This window comes from Lissotriton helveticus, chromosome 2_1 (assembly GCF_964261635.1).
Source record: "Lissotriton helveticus chromosome 2_1, aLisHel1.1, whole genome shotgun sequence".
Classification (NCBI taxonomy): domain Eukaryota; kingdom Metazoa; phylum Chordata; class Amphibia; order Caudata; family Salamandridae; genus Lissotriton; species Lissotriton helveticus.
The window spans coordinates 1,278,780,843-1,278,804,660 of record NC_136059.1 but is presented as its reverse complement, the minus strand read 5'-3'; the positions used below and the strand labels follow the sequence as shown (position 1 = coordinate 1,278,804,660).

Sequence of the window (23,818 nt, the reverse complement as noted above, 5' to 3'; positions counted from 1 at the left end):
TGGTGGGAACAGTTCAGTAATCCACACTGCTCCTGCGTGACCAACACAAAGACAAAATGTGGTGATCACTTTTAAACAAGTCAACAGGTGCACCTAGTATTTAATATTAATCTGTTCAATTCAATGTTTGCAACAGATCCAAAGACTCAAATTAGTGAACATGTGCCAAGACATATCTTGCCCAGTAATAGCAACCGTGGAGGATTATAATTTTAGGCAAAGTTGCTTTCGCTTGACTAGAGTTCTCATATATCCTGTCTAAGCTACCCACCAAACTTTTGTGACTGTTGATTTTTAAAAATTTGTATCTCTTTTGTAAAGATATTTTGGTAAATGTGTTGAAGTTCTTGGTATATTATTATGTGCTCAGATTAACCATTGTCAGCAATTTGGAAATGTTAGCTAAAGAAAATCTAAAAACCTGTTTTTATTTGTGTTAAAATACGTTTCAAGACATTTCAAATGTGGATGGTTTCTTGGAATGATTTGAACTGTTCCAAAATTCATTTGTTTCTAGAAGATCAGTCACCAATTCAATTTGAATAAGAACTTACTTTATAAGTTCGGTACTTCTTCTTGCCTAAACGTGTGTGCCACCGCTGACCCAGCTACTCTTTCTGACTACCGGCCCATTTCCCTCCTGCCAGCTTCTTCTAAAATTCTCGAGAGACACATTCACTTCCACCTCTCACAGTTCACTGAATCAAATAACATCTTACACTCCTCTAAATCCGGCTTCTGTACTGGTTTTTCTACTGAGACTACTCTGTTGGGAGTCGCGGAGAGATTGCGAAATAATCTTGATGCTGGAGAGACAGTGGCGATTATATTGTTGGACCTCAGTGCAGCGTTCGACACGATCTCCCACTCCATTTTAATTACGACACTGCGATCTTTTGGTATCCGCGGCTCTGTCCTAGAATGGATTATTTCCTTTCTGGACAACCGCTCTTTCCAAATCTTTTCGGCGGTAGCCAGCTCATCCACTTTTTCATCACCTTACGGGGTACCTCAGGGCTCTATTCTAAGCTCTTTGCTTTTCAACCTGTATGTCAGTCCTTTAGCGGACATAGCAGAACTAGCTGGCCTGATGCTTTTCACCTATGCCGATGACTCCCAGATCATATTCTCTCTTTCCAACTCCGACTCCTGTACTCCATCTCTCCTTCAGCAGGACCTCAGTGATATTGCTAAATGGATGAATAACAACTACCTCAAGCTGAATGGATAAAACCGGGGTCCTGATCCTGGGAAGGAGGAAAGATCTCTGGGGTCCACAACATTGGCCAGCTGAAATGGGTGCCCTCCCACAACCTTCTAGCCATGTCCGAAACTTGGGCATAATTATAGATGACGCCTTGACAATGCATCATCAAGAAACCAAGGTTTCAGCAGTGTGCTTTACCATCCTAAAATGGCTCCGGAAGATAATCTGGGTGCTGCCAACCATCACACAAAAAACTGTTGTTCATGCCCTCATCACCTCACGGTGGACTACGGGAATGTCTTGTACCTGGGTTCTAATAAGGCTGTGATCCAAAGATTGCAGCTGGCCCAGAATTCTGCAGCAAGATGTCTTTGCAGAGTTCCTAGAACCTCTTCAATCTCCGGGTCTCTCCGTGACTTACATTGGCTCAGGGTGGAGAACCGTGCCAAGTTCAAAGCCCTGAGCTACATGTTTCAGATTAAACATGGTTCGGCCCCTCAATATTTACAATCTCTTGTCTGTCCTTATGTTCCCACTCGTCACCTGAGGTCGGCCACTCTCTGCAATTTCAAGGTACCTAGGTTCAAACTCACCAGGATTGGGGGAAGATCTTTTTCTTATCTCGGTCTGACCCTCTGGAACACTCTTCCCCTGACTATCCGTCTTGAAACTGTTTACATCCGCTTTCGCAGAGCTCTTAAGACCTGGCTATTTGACCAGTAATCGATATTCCACCTCCGCTTTGTTATGCATCTAGTCTGCTATGGCGCTGGGAAACCCTTTTTGGGTACCTGTTGCGCCCTATAAATGTAAATAATAAATAAATAATAAAACTATTACACACCTTGTTTTCAAACATTTGATTATTTGAAGGTAATTGCAAGTTTTTTAAATTAGAAGAACTTCTTCAGCTCACTGGCTTCTGAAACAATGAAGTGATAACTCCAAGAGATGGTTGGTTCTTTTTTTTACAACCACGGGCGCCTACTGTTTGAAATGTGAACCCTTAATGAAACAAACTAGGTTCTCAATGTGTAATATCCAGGATCAAAGAACAGTACTGCATTGATGTGTTGCCTATCTTTAATTCTGTGCATCTTACTTCAATTTTTAAGTAGGTGTTTAGAGAAGTAGAGCTACCAGCGTGTAGGTTAAGGCATAATGCCCACATGAGAACTGCCCACAAGGGCATCTCTCATGTGGGCTTCATGCAGTGGCAAGAAGATGCATGGAGGATTGAAGGACTATTGATCACAATGTTGACTGCTTTGTTAAACCAATTATGCTACAGATGATTATATTGGAGATGAACTTATTGACTATTGAATTGTTTACCCAAACAGCCCACCCCGAAAACACATTATGGATACGTACACCGATATTTATCACATACCCTCTCACACCGAAGACAGCAAAACACGGCTGATGGATAACACTGAAGACTGGCATCCGAGAACGGGAACCACCCAGTCGCGGTCTTTCCGCATTCTTGCCCAAATCACTGGCACTGAAAATTGTGAGTATCCTGATCAACCCTGTTAATTGGTGTGACGCTGTACCAGCACTGTTGAAAGTCTCTCACCGTTTAAACAATATTGTGGTGGCACTTTTCAGCTATGACGACCTTCCTCAACCCAACTTCTAGGAGAGCTTCAAATAATAAACCTCCATTTTGTCTAGCAAATCCTACGAATTTAATTTCAGAATATTTGTTCAGTGTGAGATGACATGCTGCTGCATCTTTACCTGGCCAATGGAGCACACACCCCTCGATCTTGCATTTAATAATGGAAGGAGAATTTGTAATAATCACTAGTCAAGAGAATAAATATTGAATGTGATGATAGTTTGCTTCGTCATTAATGCGATTAAAAAGTAACTTTATTGTATTGAAATTTCCACGAAAGTTGGTTTGATGATACAAAACTGTGACATGTTCTTAGCAGGCCTGAAACAGACTTACATTTGTTGATTAGCAGCATTTACAAGATGTATTTTTTTATTTACGTAAGCATTAATTAACTTCAAGAATCTACCTTGCATCTCAAGACATGGTGTATAGTTAATGAACTGGGGTAGACATTTGGTCTCCAGGGATTGAACATATACATTTTTGAAATATGTTCCTTTTGTCTTTTTAGTGGCCGAGGCAGAAACGGAAAATAACAAAAACTCAAAGTAAGTCGAAATATTTTGTTCCTCCTGGCTCAATGTAGTTCATATTGTATGGCATGGTGTTTTTTCATATGAACTACATACATTTAATATTGTGATTTGATCCGTGCATTTCATTGGTGCCCCTTCCATGAACCATGTAACATTCAGTTTGCTTGTGTATTTTGATTATCGTTGGTGTTTGTAGGCATTGTGCTGTGTGACACTCTGTGGCTAATATTCCCTGGTTGCGTTCGCGATTTTTTGGCAGACGAACATCACCTACATGTTAAAGTACAAATGTGTCATTTCCATGATCTATACACACATGTTCTACTTCCTCCCCATTGCAGTACGTTTCCCTCACCACAGTGCCCTACTCACTCCCCCCCATTGCCCTACTACTTTATGTATCTAAGTTAGGAGCAGTGCAAAATACTGGAATGGCCTTGATTGTGTGCCTTATATTGAAAGTGTTAGGAGAAATCTGGTCAGGGTGGTTTGCAAGAATATTCAAGTCTTGCAATTTCATCGGAATCTTGGATAAAGAGACTTCATTAAAATCTGTGAGACCTTCATTGCTGGATCCGCCCCAACATTTCTGATTTGCATTTTTGTTTTTCCTAAGCAGTAATTTTGGGCTTTTAGATTTCGACATTAAAATGAGCCTTCTTCTAAGTAACCTCTGGAGTGGTACTTTTTGGAAGTTTTGTGAGGGAGCAGGTACAGAAGGTATTATTCAGACTCTTGTTTTGAAATATAATGAAAGCCATAACCATTGAGTCCCAATACAGCAGCCAACAGATGACACACTGTTCGAAAGGTCTGTTTGAAAAACATTTCGCTGGCCAATGATTTTGAAAATCTTGAAGTAATAAAGCATGTCAAGTATTTCCCTTAAAAACATACGCACAACAGAACTGCTTTTTCGGAAATTCCAGGCTGGTCTGATCATCCTGTAGAAAATTGTCCCAACTTTTGCCACTGTGGTAAACTTTTAATTCTAACTGCAGCATCAGCTGTTGAGTGTACCAGGGAGACATACATTTAATTCCATGGGTGAATTAAATTCCTTCTGTAAAATGTTGTAATGCCTAATTCCATCGGCTCCGTTACCCTGGACAACTCCTACAGCAAATTTAGGCAACACAAACTAATTGAAGATCTTTTACTTTCAGATAATAAGCGGTGTTACTGTTGCCAGCACAAACCTATACCTTGTTGCCTATTTTTTCTGTCCTGAATGATATCCTCCAACCCTTTTACTTCGACACGACTAGCGCTCACGTCTGTTTTAGAAAGGTCTAATTCATACAATGTAAGCCTTCATGAGTATTCTTTGTCACTGGAGAGAAATAAGAGAATATGAACTGAAACGATGCAAGAAGATGCCCTAGGTGCTCCATGTACTTAGTGTTAGAATGACATTTGGTGGTATTAATTTATGGCAATGTGTAGCCAACTTCTGAATTGAAACCTTGGGGAGTCGTAAGCTAAAGTATCTCACCCATCTGATCAGAGCCCTCCCTGCTCTCACTTTTTTTCTTTATTCATCAGAATGGTAGGATCTCACGTCTTGGAGCTCCTTCTTCAAGCCCCTCGTTGACTGTTATCCGTTGCTAAGACTACTAAAGACCAGTCTGTTTGTGCTCCGTTGATTTTGTTGTGTTTTGGCTAGCGCTTTGGCGTGATTGATGTGTCGCTAATGTTTATTAATTAACTATTCCTCCAAGTCCAACTTCAGTTGTTGTTAAAAGCTTTTTTTTCTGTTTTTGTCCATGTAAGCTTATATTTTTGTGGTTCTTTTTTAAATATTTCAGAAAATGTGAATTCGATCAATACGAGGCCATAACATGTATCAAGTGTAAACATATTGGGGGTTTTATAGCTGCTTGTGTACAGCTTGTCAGGATGTTCTATTATACCTTTTACCTGGAATATAAACATTCTACAGTTGAGCAGTTCCTATGAAGAAAACAATAACGACCAGATTACTGGGTGACAATTGCATTGGGTTGCAAACCGTAATGTCAATAGCAATCTCAAAGGAGCTCAAAGTATAAGGTGATGGTCATCCACCATCAACCAAACAGCAGGGAAAATTCTCTACTTTGTAGACAAATACACAAATATATCCTGAGCTTGATTCCACAGAAGTAAATGTCCTTATTAAATCAACGCAAAAAAGGCGATCTTCTATTATCCTTCATTTATTCATCACAAATTATGTCCAAACTTGATCCTAGCCAACACGTGTTTAGTCTTTCATGGTGTCAACCTCAGACTTCGTCAGGGCTATTCCTATTAAGGGACTCTGTTTCAAACCATAGGACAAAAGTTGTATGTAATGAAAATATCTGTTTTCAAGCGTCACGTATTTATATGGAACTCAGTAATCAGGAGATAAAGTGTGGCCTCTCCTAGCAGTCTTCTGTTCCAATGTCATTCAATATCAATCTCTGTCCGCTGCATCGTCCACTAGTAAGAAAAAACGGCGTATTCCTATGAAGCATTGGCGTGTAGACTGTGATGACAGAGAGGGATCAACAAACCATATTCAGGATGTTCAAATCATAGAATGCTTTTACTCCCCCACCCTCTTAAACTCCTGGTATAGAAAAAGAGCCCGCTCACTGTTTTTAGTGTCTGGTTACAGAAAGACGTAGTTGTCTGTTGCCAGGGTAATGACAACAACAGTACAGGTCAGCAGCGTATCGTGCATATGTACACTGCCATGGAGTACTTAATGATGTGGGTGAGCATTTTTGACATTACATTTGACTACTTTAGAATATTGGTACAGATCTGTAGCTTACAAGACAATGATTTTTTATTTAATTATTAACTGTTTCAATGGCAGTTACTATTCTTCGTAGGGCCAACAATCCTCTGTGTCAGCTCTGGTAGCTGGCCCTGTGATATCAAAACTCGACTGTAAAGCTGTATGTGAAGTCAGATTGAAGGGCTGTGCATAAGCAGTTTTCGTTGCCTATGAAATCCCAGGAAAATTCTTGAAAATTACTTGAGGTCATGGGTGAACTTGCTGTAGCGGGCACTGGGCGTTTCCTTGGTGGGGCGCCAGGGAGGGGGCTGGTTTTGTAGTATATCGGCTCCTTGTATCAAAAGCGGCAGCGGTGAGACTGGAGTAGTGTTTTAAAAGTTTTGAGCTGGTGTCTCAAGTGACTTTTCCAGATGAGGGCACATATTGAATAGTAAAGTCACTCGAGATTACACCTTTGGCAGGTTTGAAAAGAAGCTGTCAGGGAGACAGTTTCTGCTTGAATCAGTATTTTGCCAGCAAAAGCACAGGAAATTTCCCAGCATACGAAATGGTAACATTTTTGCCCATTTCACTTAACATGATATTTTGGAATTATGTGAGATTACACTTGTTAGAAAATTACACATATATGGCAACATGAACATATGTCATGATCAGACTGTCTTCATCATGTGGAAGGTCATCTGTGGTTCTGCATGTCCTGTCCTCCACCCAAGAGTTTACATACAGCATGGCTTCCATTCATCGCGCGATTACCTCCTTGGCTTGCACTCATAATGTGTAAGCACATTTATGTTAACCTGTGAATCTATCTGTAGTCTGTGGTTTTGAAAGTGGCTTCTCAGTTTGTTTTTGTGGTTGCAAAATACTTTTTTTGTTGCTGTTCAAAGCATCCCAACATGAGGTTGACCTGGATGGTTTGGTATGGTAGAATGGAGCCTGTAGCTTTTGCATGGAAACTGCATGGCTTGATCTGAGGACACACACGTAAATAGAACTAAATCATCTGTTTTTCTCTTTTTTTGTTCACTCTCTCTTTCCACAGTGAAAAGCCTCCCACTCGTGTCATTAGCCCAAAGTACACGAAATTGCGTGACTGGCACCACGGCGTTTCAGCACGTACTCTTAACGTGCAGTGAAACCTTCACAGTTCAAGACAAATTGTTCTAACTGTTGTGCCTCTTTTACTTCCTTGCACGTTGTGTATTTTGCTTTGCAGAGAGCCCCACACTTCTTTGCTTTTCTAACAATGTCCTGCTGCTTTGTGTAGGAAGACACTTTAGCTCACAGACCGCTTTGATAAGCTAAAAACAAGTGCCATCCTAAAAAAAAACTCGATAAACTTCGTGTTTCTTGTATTGTGTGGTTTGTGCTGTTGTGTGAGTAGTTGAACAGCAGGTGCAGCAGATCAGAGCATGATTAAATACACGAGACAAAAAAACCAGGAGAGATTTGTGACCTTGCTTTTTGTGGGTTTTGCCAAGTTTTTGCCATTATGTTGTGTACACCTCAAGCGCTGCACTTTTTTATTTTAATAAGAAACCACTACTTTGCTTTGCGTTTTAATGGGAGTGGTTGTGCCTGCAGGGCACAGAGCATGAAGCCGTACAAGTTAGCCACCTGCATAAATGGAGGCCTGAACGAGATGGGTCCCTGTTGTAAGTCGGACGAAGACTGTGCACAGATTTTACTCCTGCAGGCGTGGCTCAAGGGTGCCTCCATTTTGAGAAGCTAGAATGGATGTAGCAAAGAAAGTCTAGTTGCTTAGGGGTTCAGTGCCGCAATGCGAGAGAGTTCCTTGCATGCATAGAAACATATGAAGTTTTAGCAGATGACATAAATGTATACACGTTTTGTTTACAGACGGCCCGGGCTGTCACCTTTCTCAGGTCACTAGTGTGGTTTTCAGATAGACGAACCTGAGAAAGTCCCCTGAGGCTTTTAAAGTTAATATTGCCACTTTGGTGTGAATAAAAATTGTTTTGTTTTGATATTTTGAATCCTCTGATGTATTGTTTATTCATTCAATGCACTCCACTCATGATATTGTTTCCTCTCTAGGGAATCAAGCCTTGTGCAGTTTTGTATTTTGTCCCAGTAAGCCTTGCGTTTGTAAATTCTTATGGTTACAAATAGTCAAGCCAGATGAGAATGTCCCCCTTGAATTCAGAGTGTAAACTCCATACAGCACGTTTTCCTTTTCACTGCGGGAGAAAGCTGCCCTTGCCTCCCGAAGAACCATTTTTGTGGGAAATATTGGGTCCAACAATGTCACATTCAAGGAAAAAATGCAATAAAACAACCATACATTTAAGGCACTTAGTTGAAACTAAATGGACAAAACTGTGCATTTGCAAAAGGTTAGATACCCTTTAAATGATCATAAGGCCTTCAATTAAAATGGACATGCAGTGAATGGTAATGATGGGTGGAATAAAGTATTAGCTGCATGTGAATTATTGACTGGAAGCAGAAGGCACTCATTTAATTGTATTAGTTTTTTTTAAAAGTTTTCAGCTTTTGAAATAAATAGCATTGAGCCATGTAATATATTGTATTATATATATTATGGATACATTAATTAACATTTGTTTAAGTTTTGAATAAAGGTTTGTTTGAGTTGTACTATTTGCTTGGCTTTCTCTCTTCTTTTAGCCTTCTCTTCTTTTCACAGTGACCATTTTATCGGCAGTCGGTCAATGCCACATCTCTTATTTCAAATGCTTTGCAGATTTGTTGGAAATATTTTGGTATCACTGCCATGAGAGGTAACTCATGGGGAAATTGACTGGTACAACATTTAAGCCTGCTGCATATACAGATCAGGAATCATGTTAACCAATGGTTGGCAAACTAACGCCTGGTGTAGTAGGGAGCCAAGATCTGGATTTATTTGCTTCCACAACTGTGCTAAGCAATAGGTCACACCACAACGTTTACTTTAGAAATTCTGCTGCAGGATTAGAAAATTCAGAGGCTCGAACTCGGTCCTCAAAAGGATGGAGGGTTGGTGGTTCTGTGGTAGTTAGTGTGGTGTGTGAGACAAAGGATGAGTCTGTATTCATTGTTTTTTAAAAGCAATTGACTTTCCCTCATCCCACCACCTCCTATCCTGACTGCCCGCCAGTGCTTAATTTGTCAAGATATCAGCGATGAGCCTATTTAAAAAAATTTTAACAAATAGAAATAAAAGTGGTCTGTGATTTGAGCACTGAGCATGACAAATGACTGACTGCATTCACCACCGTCACAGCCTAGTGTGTTAATTCCGCTTACAAAAAAAACTTTGTGTGACTACAGCACAGGCCGTAGACTGAGCGGAGCTGACACACTACACAGTGAAGGTGGTGAATGCGGTAATTTGTCACACTTTGGGCAACATCTGACTAATGCCAGGTTCTATAAAATGAGTGCTGGTGGTAAGTGCTGGCACACATTAACCACTGCAATCAGCTGATATTGCTCCTAGATGGTAGGTATTACTCCTCAAAAGTTTGTACGAGTGTGTTAAATTACTTTGCCATGTGCCCATCCTTGCATGCAGAGAGAGTTAGATATTGCTGACAGACTCTCCGGCTGGTACTTCTCCCACTGTAATGAGTTCCACTGCCCTCTAAAACTCCAAATCAGGCACAGACTGAGAAAAAACAATTGACAAAGTGTACAATCAAACAACTTATTGATTTAATGAATTGCAATTCACCAAATCAAAAGGTTCTTCTAGTCTTGGGGTGTATTAATAATCCATTTGTATATAGAGTGCTACATGCACACACATCTATTTCAATAATTTAATATTGGAAAGCAACCTATTCCAACTCGCAGTCTAAAATGGAGACGGATTGCTAGAGCTTAGTGAAACAATTTAAAGCGGTGAAAAATTAAAATGAACATGAAGAATAATACAGTAAGAAAAACAACTTACAATCATTTATTTTCGCATATGTGCAAAACTTCGAATGCACTTATTAATCTAAAAGGTTTACATCATGACCTATGCAATTTTTGTTGTTAGCAGTTCAGCTATGTAATGTTATTTTAAAAAAAACAATACACATATACATAATCTAGAATGATATATGTAGCATTTTACAACTGTGACACTAATGTAATGGATGAAAATGTAAAGAAAAAAAGCAAAATGTAACTATTTTGTGAGTGGTCACAATCCTGCGGTAAAGGAAAAGGAGTGAAGTGTCGGAATGTGTGTATGTATATATATATATATATATATATATATATATATATATATATATATATATATATATATATACTCATAAGCAGAACAGCTACAATCGGTACATTCCATTTTAGGTAGCGTAGCTCAAATCTACTCCATCAAATGAATTGCTGCAGTTTGTGTGTGTGTATGATACGTAAAGTCTACTGTTATACTGCAGTGTGTCTTTCTTTTGAAGGCTACATTTGAAACATTCATTACCTCCTCATCTCCCTCTTCCCCGCAGTACTTACTTGACAAGTGAATGTGCCCATTCACCATTACTGCTCACCACTTTCTAAAGCGGTTTTCTATTTCTAGCATTGGATCCACCCATAAAACCCCTCCCTCCTACAAGTACTTCCTGTTCTTTTTTTGTGCCTTTGTCACTTCCTAAGGGCCGTGAGGAATTCACAGGGGCAACTCCTTCGTTTCTAGGAGGTGCTTGGGCCCTCCTATTGATTTCTTCTGTCAGGGTAGGAAAAGTTACATTAATTTCTCTCTCACAAAAAGCTTGGTTGGTTAGAGTTTACTCATCTGCTCATTCCTTTATGGTAGCTTATCTGTCATTTGGGGGAGTTCATTTGAGTTGGAGCATTCTGTGCGTCTATTCTTTTTTATTTGGCAAGTATTCCTTATTTGTTGGTAGTGCAAAGTGTGCTGACTTGAAGTTGTTTGGTAATATCTACACAGTACAGCCACTGTTTGTTTTTTGATAATGTGGCTGCATTGGTGCTGTTTGTCTGTTAGTTCTGCGACAGTTCAGGCACCGTTTGTTTATTGATACTGCGGTTGCCCAGGCACTAATACTGCAGCTGCACATGCGCCACTTTTTTGATTCCTCAGCTGATTAGGCACAGTTTGTTAATTAATACCGTAGACTCTTAAGCGCCGGCCACTACTGCAGCCACAGAGGTGCCGCTTGTGTGTGAATTCTGTGGCTGTCCTGATCAACCGTTGGCCTGAGGGTCTTCTTTATGGGTTTCCCTTATTCCATTGATCCACCGGGTCTTAGCAAGTCCTCCCTGGCCAGGCAGTTCGATCTGGACTGTTCCCATGGGGCACAGGGTCAAGACTGATTTGCATATGGCTGGGTCCAAACTGGGGTGGCGTAGTGGGCAAAAGAAAGATGGATTTAACCCAGATCTTTTGACTGGGGGAGAATGTTTGCATTGTCAGCATTCCGTCCATCATTTGTTTACTGTAACACTTTCCGCCCTATGTGGGATGGGTATGCCTAGACGTGGGTCCATTGCTCACTCTGCCACTGGATTCAAGCTAGCCTGGCTGATGAAGGGTGACATACCCTGAAACCGGTCCCCGGATGCTTGTTTGCGGTCCAGGGAGGACCTGGTCTGGCAGTTCAGTCTGGACTGTTCCCATGAGGGCAGGGTCAAAACTGATTTGCGTATGGCTGGGTCCAAACTGGGGTGGCGTAGTGGGCAAAAGAACGATGGATTTAACCCAGATCTTTTGACTGGTGGAGAATGTTTGCATTGTCAGCATTCCGTCCATCATTTGTTTGTTGAAATCTTTAAATGTAGTCAGTGGTAATGATTTTGGTTCGACCAATTTTAGATCAGGAGACTGCGTTTCTACTCCTGAAGAGATTTACATTATATCTGGAATAGATTCTTCGATTGTTCCCTGCTCTTTTAATGTAGCTTCTTGTACTACTGAGCACCCTAGGGCTGTTGTTCTGGGGTCAGACAGGGGAATTCTTCAATACAAGTTCTTCTCTTTTTGTTTTCCAATTTGGTGTAGGTTTCAATAAAAAAAGAATCTAGAAAGGCTTATAGTCATTACTGGCCTCTTTTGACCCTTTGTGCCGACAGAGTTTTTCTCGCCAGCGCAAACTTAAGTTCTTACAGGAGAACTTTGAACATTTTAGGAAGGTTCCTGTGACCACCCTCAAATTGCAGAGCTAAACAATAAAAGCATTTAATTTTCCTATGAATGAGTTGTCCTCTGCTGAGTCTTTTTTGTCTGCACTGTTAAGCTTATTTGCCATTGTGGGGCCTTGTGGTCATATTCCTCTTTACATGAGATATTTCCCGGCCCTGTCTTCTCTTGCAAGGACCCCATTTGAACCATTGTAGTCCTCATCTGGAATGGTTTCTCCTCTCAGGAGTTTCTAATGTGATACTTTCTTATCTGCCTGGGCAGTTGGGTGGATTAGGTGTTCTGGCTTCTCAGTACCTTTATCTTTTATTTTTCTGAAGAGCGCATAGTCTAGTCTCTTGATCCAAACATTGTTCTTCAAGTTGATTCTGTTTTCCATTGGTGTTGGGAGATTGTTTTCCCTTTCTTACCTTCACAGACATGCAATGTCTCCTTATCGATTAGCCTCATGGTCCTGAAACAGGCTAGTTCCACCTATCTTCAAAGAGTGGCAGTATATAGGGTCTCAGATACTCTTTTCTCAAATTTCTTCTTCCCTGTCATCAAAAGAAAAAAAGAATAGAGTGAGAAAAGTCCTATCCCCTTCTTCTGTGGCACAATGATCTGGATCAGTTACATCCTCAGTCTACCAGGCTTGTGGTTAAAGGGATCCTGGACACAATAAAAACTCATTCCTCTTGCGCAATAGCGGAACGTCCCGGGCTAAGAGGGGAGGGGTTTCCGTATGAGGGATTTGCTGGGCGACAACATGGACCTCACCTTATATATTTATTTTACACAATAGGTTGCAGGTTACCCTTTCTTCTGAATTGACATTTGAGGCTAAAAGTTATTTTGTGGATCTATGTTAGTTTGATTAGTTGCTCCCTTTCAGGTGTATGAGATGGGTACATAAGGAGCAAGCCTTGAATATTAATAAGAATTCTTCTAGCCCTTTTTGGTGTTTCTCCGGGTGCATTCCTTTGGATGATGAAGGGGAGTGTTAGCTTGGGCACATCTCATCAACTAAGCACTGGGACAAGGAGGGAGATGGGGAGGTAATGCTTGGATTATCTATGGGTAATCCTCATTACTCTGATTCTTTCTTCCGCGCCCCAGTACTTACAAACCTCTCTCCTGTCCGGCTTTCCTTAATAAGACTCTTTGCTATGGGCTTGGTGGAAAGTAATGAGCAGTATTAGTGAAGGGTCACATCCACTCATCAAGTAGGTACTGGGACGAGGAAGAAAAAATTGGGGTAATGAAGATTACCGGTAAGCAAACCGAGCATTCGGACATGCTTGAAAAGAGTTGTCAATTAATTTTAGATGTCTGCAAATTAATGTGATGTATTTCCATACTATGCTGGCTATCCCCCTTTCCTGCTGTTGAGGAATTCCGAGGAGCAGCTGTGTGTGCTAAAACCACACGGTACTGTTCAATGATCGCTGGAGACCCAATGTGATGGCTCTCAGTCTGTGGCCCTTACCTGGGAAGCATGTTCAAATACACTTTAGTATAACTTTTTTTTTAAATGTTGCAGATATCCAGTAAAATGGTGTGTAAAAGTGTAGAGCTAATTCCACTAAAATAGAAAAAGTTGTCCCAAAGTGTAACACATTAAAAAGCAGAATAATCTAAGTGCAAAATCCAAAGTGGAAGCCTGCTGTGAATCCAGTACTGGTGAAGCTTGGATAGGAGTGCTGTCATTGTCAAGGCTCTGCACCTAAATACTTTTAATGTAGATGCTTTGAATGCCTCTATGAGTGTGCTACTCTCTGTTATATAAAATATAATACACCCGGGTATGGGAATGTACTCCTGCAGTTTATTGGAACACAATGGGCATGGTTGCACACTTTGTGTATGTGCTGAATTCAAATTGGTTTGTGTACTTATTTTACAAAGGAATATTAAGTAACTAGTAAATTCGGTAGTTCTAAAATGGCTGTCACACTTGAAGGCTGTATTTGCATCTAGGGCTTTGATTAACCTCTCAGAGTAAGCACAACCTTTCCAATTTATAAGGTTCTTTTCAGGGATTAGAAAATTCAGACTAATTGAAATGTCACTGTTGCCAACTTAAGTTGTTTATTTCAATAACTGTTTAACTCTGACATTACTGACTGGTCCAAACCAACAGATAGAGGTAACTGCAAATCTGGGCGCACTAAGAATTTCCACAACGCTATATTCAAAGGCCAACATTGAGAAATGTTATATGTTTGGTGGTTATAATGTATTCTAAATAAATTAATACTACTTTTCCCCAGTTCTATAGAGCTTAGTATTAGTCTCTCAATGCATTAGCCTCTGACTAAGGTTCTAGTTATTATTTGGTAACATTCCCTTGCAGAGTAGAAGGTTGTCTATTATTGGTAGGTTGGCCTTCACTTCCCTCTGCTTGTATTTCAAACCAGGATGCCTCTGACATTGATTTGGACCGAATTTGAAAGCAAAATTTGGTATTTTCAGTTCTCTCTCAGTTTCAGGAGATTTCTACTATATATTACATATGTTAACTATTAACATAGATTTATGTGATTGCACATGTAGGCCCTAGCAGAATTTCCTTCTGAGATTAGCTTTGTTCTTTTTACATACCTTGCAGGTGTAGTGAAACTCTTGATTCCAAAATGGGACCCAAAAAATGGCACCTTTCCACAAGTGGTCTTTATTGTCGTTAAAGCGAAACAAATCGACTAGGTGTTATTTTAATACTGAGTTTATACAAACCTGGATATTTCAGAATAAAATGACTCCTTATTTATTTGTCAAGTTTGGTACATATTTTAACACTTATTGTCCCGTAACATTGTTGAGCATGGAGAATGCACAGCTCATACGTTACTGGCTGATGACTTCCAGACTCTAGAATTCCATCTGCTACTCCCGCTCAACCTACATTTGTTACTCCAACATGTGTACTCTTGCAACTAGAACTATCCAAAATTAAAACGAAATTATTTTTAATTTTGATTTGCATGTTTAATACAGTGGTCTGCAAGTGAATGAAGCCATCCTGTGATCTATTGGATCTAGATGTAACAGTTACTTAGAATATCCCATAGACCATTTTATTTCCACCTCACCCGCCTCCTGCACAGCTTCTCGGAATTGTTAATGTTACAGGGATTTGGTGTATTAAATAACAATGCAATAAATACAAACATTTGTGTTGTCTACCTTGCATGATGCCAGACCACTATACTCTGTTCTTCGGAAATAGAGCAGGTGACCTAACACTCCAAACCTTTTATAGACATCTCTTTTATTACTTGTGACTGGGAACAATTATTTAATGAAGTCATGATTTTTATTGTATTCGTTTTATCATTCTTACAAGTAAAAGGAAAAGTTTTTATTACATAGTATTGAGCTGGCTGTGAACCATAAAGCAAAAGTTAAGTCCACTGTGTCCTTGTTTCCATTAGGGAAAGTCAGACCATACTCGAAGACTTCAGGTAACTGCTGGGGTGTTTGACATTAACAGTCACGTGTATCGGAATGTCCTACCACTGAGAAAATCTCACACCCCTAATGCTGACACCACTTGACTACTCATTTTTAACTTAAAAAGATTTTCATATACATGTATGTGAAACCTCAATCCGTATTTGTTATACATAGTGCCATCGCTAATCCACGTTCAGCATGCTAACATAAATAATTAAGCCATAAATGTACACTTTTTGAGAGGTATAAAAGTATACTATCCTCTGTTGGAAGGTATTGAAGAGACTTTCAGCCCAAATAGAAACTGTGGTCCATGGTATACTGGTGAACAAGCATGTTGCAGTCGAATGCTTTGAACAGTGGCTGAAATATATGGAGACCTGGTGAAGACCTGCAAAGTTCTGGATGTTGGGCCCTATTCTTGGTAGATTTTTGTATCCAAATGTGAAGTTTCAAAGTGATGCTGATTCTTACTGTTTGGGTCTCAAATCTTGATAATTGACAGTGTGACAGAATCACATGTGACGATGTGTTGGGATTTTGTAGGCTGGCTAATAGGTTCTGTTGCATTGTTTGCCACACCATGGGTTTGCAGCCTGCACTGCGGTTTAACACCACCATTGGGTTGTATACTGCAGAAACGGACAACATGAAAGCCGAGTAAAGCATTGCAGGTGATAACTGGGCTGGCAAAGTGAGCTAAAGAATGATGATGGATTCAACCCAGATCTAATAGTGATTGGGGGTGAGTGTCTGGAAAAGTTTTGGCGCCCCGTCCATCATCTCTTTGCATTTGCTTTGTTAGCATTCCCTTAAATTTCTGATACGACTATTAGGATAGTAGAGCTATGGACTCGTTACTTCTTGAATTAAATGCTTCCTCATTCCAGATCAGTCTACCATGACTGAGAGCCATGCACTTCACAGATACGTTCAAACGTCACTGAGTACTAGACAATATTTGGTTCATGAAACCTAGGTCCATCCATATTTAATCTGCTTGTTAAGCAGTGAAGTCCAGAAAGCTATCATGCCCTGCCAGAAGAGGAGGAGACTACTTACGAAAATAAAACATTTCACTTGTGTACGAGAGACCATGTGATCCTGGTACTTGCAGGTAAAGTGACCCTTTTCACAACTGTGAAATGAACAGCAAAATTCCTTACACGTTTCGGCCCTAGAAGTAAGGCCTTACATTGCTCTGAAATGCCTGGAGCACGGATCTTTAATTTCAGTTAAATAAAATCAGGAGCGGTTCTATAGGCAGCATGTGAGTCCTGTAGAAATTTGTATATGAGATTGGCGCTGAAACGGGTACCCTGTGCAATTGCCTTAGGAATGGAAGTATGCATGCTCTCAGAGGAACTAGAGTACCAATGCATAGTGCCAGATACTCTGATCACTTGTACTCTCTGCAGTAAGACATTGCTGTAATCCAAATTAGCTCTTATGATCATTCACAAAATACCATGACAATATCCCAAAACACTGAAGAGGAGGAGCAACAAGATGGATATCTGTAAACACAAGCAGGGACAGGGCTCCAAAAATCCCTGGTCAACACTTTTCAGAGCGGAGGGTATTCAGAAAGAATAGTGCACTTGACTCTTGCAAAACTGCTGGACACTACAAGAATGCCACTTGACATACAACATCATAGCCAAATACGCTCACACACTGGCACACAAACACAGGTTACATACACACAGTTGGAACACACAGGCAGGTGCACAGAACATAATCAAGCCCATAACATCAATCACACACAGCAAGATAATAAACACACTTGTTTTCATTCCCAAACACATTGTCACACACATCACATATGCCGACGTAGCCAGGCGTAGTCAGTACATGCACCCAGATAAAAGTACACATGCACATACAATTCCACTCCCTGCAAATTCCGGTATTTATGAGGGAGACCGTTTTCTAGAAGACGAGGACCACTCAGCCACACGGATTCATTTGAACGTGTAAGAGTGTATTTCCTGACCGCTGTGAGGAGTTGAGTTCTTCAACCAGTTTATGAAGTACTAGCAGCCCGTCCCGACATTGTCCGGGTATGAAATAGAATGTGTGTAATGTGTGTATTTGGCAAGGGCAATTTATTTTAAAATCTCGCGGTATACAACATTTTTTGTTTCATTAGAATAGGGACTGAGAAGGGCCATCTGCAGCCCTGGTTGATGTTAGCAGGCGCGTGTAATTGGTGTAGTGATCCGCCGCCTGAGCCCGGCTACAGCCCTGGTTGATGTTAGCAGGCGTGTGTAATGTCGTTGAATGAGAGAGTTATCAGCCGCGGGTAAATCCGTTTAATGAGAGAATTCAGTGACAGCGAGTAGGAGAGGCTGCAGTAATTGTCCCCGCAGACACGCTCATTTGCGTGTTCCCCCGCTTGAGGCCCAGATGCAGGCCTGTTTGATGTTAGCAGGCGTGTGTTCCCCCACTTGAGGCCCAGCTGCAGCCTTGGTTGATGTTATCAGGCGTGTGTAATTAGTGTACTGATCCTCCGCCTGAGCCCGGCTAGAGCCCTGATTGATGGTAACAGGCGCGTCTAATTTCGTTGAATGAGAGAGATCAGTAACAGCGCGCAGGAGAGGCTGCAGTAATGTTACTTACCAGGCCTCCAGCTGAACGCGTTTGTCATGCCCCCAGCATGCCCCCAGCACATGGCCACATCAGACGATCTTCTGATTAATATACGACCCACATGGCATGAAGGGCGGAACATAGCACATGCCCCCAGCGATTCTCACGCCCCCAGCGTGCCCCTTGATGCGGCGCAATTGCGTTCACATGGCATGAAGGCCGGACACACGCCCCCAGCGTGTCACGCCCCCAGCGTGCCCCTTGATGCTGCGCAGCAACGTAATTGGCGCTTGTATGTACGACTCACATGGCATGAAGGGCAGACACACGCCCCCAGCGTTTGTCACGCCCACAGCCCACACGCCCCCAGCGTTAGTCACGCCCCCAGCACAACGGAGACACGCCCACAAGGGACTACTTTGCTGGCACGGTTCTTTTACCTTTTAAATGTATATGGTGTCCTACGGTACAATTGTATGTCTTGTACTGTATGATTGTGATGAACACCACTGTTTCTTGAAAAGTTAATAAAAACAATAAAAACAAAATGTATATGGTGGCCCGTCTGCATAGCCTGTGTCCTTCTGCTGCAACTGCCCTTTCCAACGCTGTATCGGGTGTTGTGATTGGTGCTGTGGTTACTGAGATTACCCGCCTCAAAGGTTTGGGCTCTCTCTTAATAATATTAGTATGGATTTCTGGGTCCAGGAGACTACTATGCCTTAATGTTCACACTTAATTGCAAATAATTTTAAAGAATCTGGGCTGCCCACAGAAGGCAAGGTCGACAAACCCAGTTAATTGAACATATGAATGTGCGAAGCCCAAAAGTAGTTAATTCTGACACAAAATAAAAATTAGCCACGGCGAATATTGGAAGTTCCCGGTCCAGGAGAATGTAATCACATGGACCAGGATATTTCCTGAGAAAGAACAAATAACTAAAACACACCAAACCATATGAAGGAGCAGCAGAATACCCAAGCTCTAGTCACTCTTGGAAAAGTCAGAATGAACACCATCCTTTTCCTTCCAAGGTATTTATCCAGCAGCCGTCATGGCAGAACAGGGAAAACATTTAAAATGATCAATTCTCTACCAGGCCTGAATCCCATATCATCAAACAATCAGTTATCTGTATGATTGTTGGACCCGAGCTTAAATAAAGATAGAAAGTCCACTGAGATGGTGTGGGCTAACTGGAACATTGAAGAAATAATCTTGACCAATCATGAAATATTAGAGAACTGAGGGATAACAATTGCCACAGGAAGAGAAGAGCCTTAGTCAACTATTCTAGAACAACCACGAAGGGGGAACTCTGAAATGTGGAACATACAATACTCAAATTGCCTATTAACCCCTTCGCTGCTAGGCCTTTTCCCCCTCCTGTGCTAAGGCTTTTTTTGGTGTTTTGGGGTAGTGCGCGCTTAGGCCCTTGTAACTTTTTGACCACATAAGGGATCCGCGCCAAATTTGCGTCCTTTTCTTCCAACATCATGGGGATTCTAAAGGCGCCCAGGGTTTGTGGATTCCCTTGGAGGGGTCCCAGAAATTAACCAAAATATAGTGTTTTTTTTGTTTTTTTCAGAAAAATGGGAAAAACGGGCTGCAAATGAAAGCCTCTGGCTTTTTCCCTGAAAATGGTATCAAAAAAGGGTTTGTGGGGCTGAATTCTCAATTTTCTCAGCTTTTAGGGAATGACAGTGTTTTGTCAGAGAACCGAAATTTTTCACTCAGTTTTGGCATTTTTCTGGGACATAGCCTATTTTTGCTATTTTTAGAGCTTTCCACCTCCTTCCAGTTAATGGTAGAAATGAGTTTGAAAGCAATAATGGATCCTGGAAAGCTTTACATTTTCGAAAAATAGACAAAATTCTGAATTCAGAAAGGGGTCATTTGTCTAAATCCATGAAGGTTTCGTTATAGAAACTAACAGTTAGATATTGGAATATTTGAAAATTTGTTGAAAACAACAGCCTTTTGTCTCAACGTTTTCACCTATAACTTTCTCTAATTTTGACAGCTCTTGGAAAGCAATATACCGTTACATCCGTTAGACCGTCCTGGTTGTGGGGATATATGGGACTTGTAGTTTCACCAAGAACCCGACGAACCCAGATCCAAAAACTGAGCAGCAACTTGCAATGGTATTTTTTCATTTACTGGGTATAGTGCACTTTGTCTTGGAAAATGTACACATGGAATAATCTGTATGAAAGACACCTATGTATGTATGAATTGGGTACAAATTATAGAGTTCAGAAACAGTATATAATTGCACATTTTCAAAGTTGGGAATACTCATACTAGCATGAGAATTATTGGTCATTTTTCATAAAGTTTTTTTTTCTACACAATATCTTTCATTCAAAGGGAGAAATGCAAGAAAGCTCAATTGGTAATAACAGTTGATTTACAAATCTGAATTACCCCAAGTGTCCCGATAAAAACGGTACCTCACTTGTGTGGGTCGGCCTTGTGCCTGCGACAGGAAACGGCGCAAAATGCAACGTGGTCACACCTAAATTTTGCAGTTACAAATTGACCCTTTTTTGGCAAAGTGCCTACCTGTAGTTTTTGCACCCTAGTTCTTCCGGCACCTAGGGAAACCTAGAAAACCTATACATTTTTGAAAAGTAGACACCCAGGGGAATTCAGGATGGGATGACTCGACTGCCTACCACCAGGTTTTGTTACCCAGAATCCCTTGCAAAGCTCAGATTTTGACAAAAAAAAACACATTTTCCTCACATTTCTGTGGTGGAAAGTTCTGGAATCTGCGTGGATCAACAAATTTCCACCCACCCAGCGTGCCCCCAGGTCTCCCGAAAAAAATGGGACCTCACTTGTGTGGGTCGGCCTTGTGCCTACGACGGGAAACGGCACAAAATGCAACGTGGTCGCTCCTCAATTTCCCAGTGAAATCTTAAGCTCTTTGGACAAAGAGACTACCTTTTGTTTTTGAGCCGTAGCTCAACCAGCACCTAGGAAAACCTAGCACACCTATACATTTTTGAAAACTAGACACCCAGGGCAATTCAGGATGGGGTGACTCGTCTGCCTACCCCCAGGTTGTGTTACCCAGAATCCCTTGCAAACATAAATATTTGACCAAAAAAACACATTTTCCTCACATTTCTGTGGTGGAAAGTTCTGGAATCTGCGTGGATCAACAAATTTCCACCCACCCAGCGTGCCCCCAGGTCTCCCGAAAAAAATGGTACCTCACTTGCGTGGGTAGGCATAGTGGCTGCGACATGAAACAGTGCAAAACGCAGCATGGTCGCACCTCAATTTCCCAGTGAAATTTAGCACGATTCGGACAAAAAGACTACCTTTTGTTTTTGCGCCATAGCTCTGCCAGCACCTAGGGAAACCTAGCAACCCTATACATTTTAGAAAACTAGACACCCAGGGCAATTCAGGATGGGGTGACTCGTCTGCCTACCCCCAGGTTTTGTTACCCAGAATCCCTTTCAAACATAAAAATTTGACCAAAAAAACACATTTTCCTCACATTTCTGTGGTGGAAAGTTCTGGAATCTGCGTGGATCAACAAATTTCCACCCACCCAGCGTGCCCCCAGGTCTCCCGAAAAAAATGGTACCTCACTTGCGTGGGTAGGCATAGTGGCTGCGACATGAAACAGCGCAAAACGCAGCATGGTCGCACCTCAGTTTCCCAGTGAAATTTAGCACGATTCGGACAAAAAGACTACCTTTACTTTTTGCTCCGTAGCTCTGCCAGTACCTAGGGAAACCTAGCAACCCTATACATTTTAGAAAACTAGACACCCAGGGCAATTCAGGATGGGGTGACTCGTCTGCCTACCCCCAGGTTTTGTTACCCAGAATCCCTTTCAAACATAAAAATTTGACCAAAAAAACACATTTTCCTCACATTTCTGTGGTGGAGAGTTCTGGAATCTGCGTGGATCAACAAATTTCCACCCACCCAGCGTGCCCCCAGGTCTCCCGAAAAAAATGGTACCTCACTTGCGTGGGTAGGCATAGTGGCTGCGACATGAAACAGCGCAAAACGCAGCATGGTCGCACCTCAGTTTCCCAGTGAAATTTAGCACGATTCGGACAAAAAGACTACCTTTTCTTTTTGCGCCGTAGCTCTGCCAGCACCTAGGGAAACCTAGCAATCCTATACATTTTAGAAAACTAGACACCCAGGGCAATTCAGGATGGGGTGACTCGTCTGCCTACCCCCAGGTTTTGTTACCCAGAATCCCTTTCAAACATAAAAATTTGACCAAAAAAACACATTTTCCTCATATTTCTGTGGTGGAAAGTTCTGTAATCTGCGTGGATCAACAAATTTCCACCCACCCAGCGTGCCCCCAGGTCTCCCGAAAAAAATGGTACCTCACTTGCGTGGGTAGGCATAGTGGCTGCGACATGAAACCGCGCAAAACGCAGCATGGTCGCACCTCAATTTCCAAGTGAAATTTAGCACGATTCGGACAAAAAGACTACCTTTTGTTTTTGCGCCGTAGCTCTGCCAGCACCTAGGGAAACCTAGCAAACCTATACATTTCTGAAAACTAGATACCCAGGGCAATTCAGGATGGGGTGACTCGTCTGCCTACCCCCAGGTTTTGTTACCCAGAATCCCTTTCAAACAAAACAATTTGACCAAAAAAACACATTTTCCTCACATTTCTGTGGTGGAAAGTTCTGCAATCTGCGTGGATCAACAAATTTCCATCCACCCAGTGTGCCCCCAGGTCTCCCGAAAAAAAATGGTACCCCACTTGCGTGGGTAGGCATAGTGGCTGCGACATGAAACAGCGCAAAACGCAGCATGGTTGCATCTCAATTTCCCAGTGAAATTTTGCACGATTTGGACAAAAAGACTACCTTTTGTTTTTGCGCCGTAGCTCTGCCAGCACCTAGGGAAACCTAGCAAACCTATACATTTCTGAAAACTAGACACCCAGGCAATTCAGGATGGGGTGACTCGTCTGCCTACCCCCAGGTTTTGTTACCCAGAATCCCTTACAAACATAAAAATTTGACCAAAAAAACACATTTTCCTCACATTTCTGTGGTGGAAAGTTCTGGAATCTGCGTGGATCAACAAATTTCCACCCACCCAGCGTGCCCCCAGGTCTCCCGAAAAAAATGGTACCTCACTTGCGTGGGTAGGCATAGTGGCTGCGACATGAAACCGCGCAAAACGCAGCATGGTCGCACCTCAATTTCCCAGTGAAATTTAGCACGATTCGGACAAAAAGACTACCTTTTGTTTTTACGCCGTAGCTCTGCCAGCACCAAGGGAAACCTAGCAACCCTATACATTTTTGAAAACTAGACAACCAGGGAAATTCAGGATGGGGTGACTCGTCTGCCTACCCCCATGTTTTGTTACCCAGAATCCCTTTCAAACAAAAAAATTTGACCAAAAAAACACATTTTCCTCACATTTCTGTGGTGGAAAGTTCTGGAATCTGCGTGGATCAACAAATTTCCACCCACCCAGCGTGCCCCCAGGTCTCCCGAAAAAAATTGTACCT

General features: G+C 41.6%; 1 protein-coding gene across 1 annotated transcript in view; it reads left to right on the top strand.

Moving 5' to 3' along the window:
* The window catches only part of LOC144818624 (PDZ and LIM domain protein 5-like), a 323,750-nt gene extending 314,982 nt beyond the window's left edge, over window positions 1–8,768 (top strand). The window contains exons 6-8 of the mRNA XM_078676225.1: window positions 2,551–2,723; window positions 3,349–3,385; window positions 7,189–8,768. Of these exons, the coding sequence (XP_078532351.1) occupies window positions 2,551–2,723; window positions 3,349–3,385; window positions 7,189–7,282 (304 nt within the window). The 3' untranslated portion in view covers window positions 7,283–8,768. The remainder of the gene's footprint in view (window positions 1–2,550; window positions 2,724–3,348; window positions 3,386–7,188) is intronic.
* The last annotated feature ends 15,050 nt before the right edge of the window (window positions 8,769–23,818 follow it).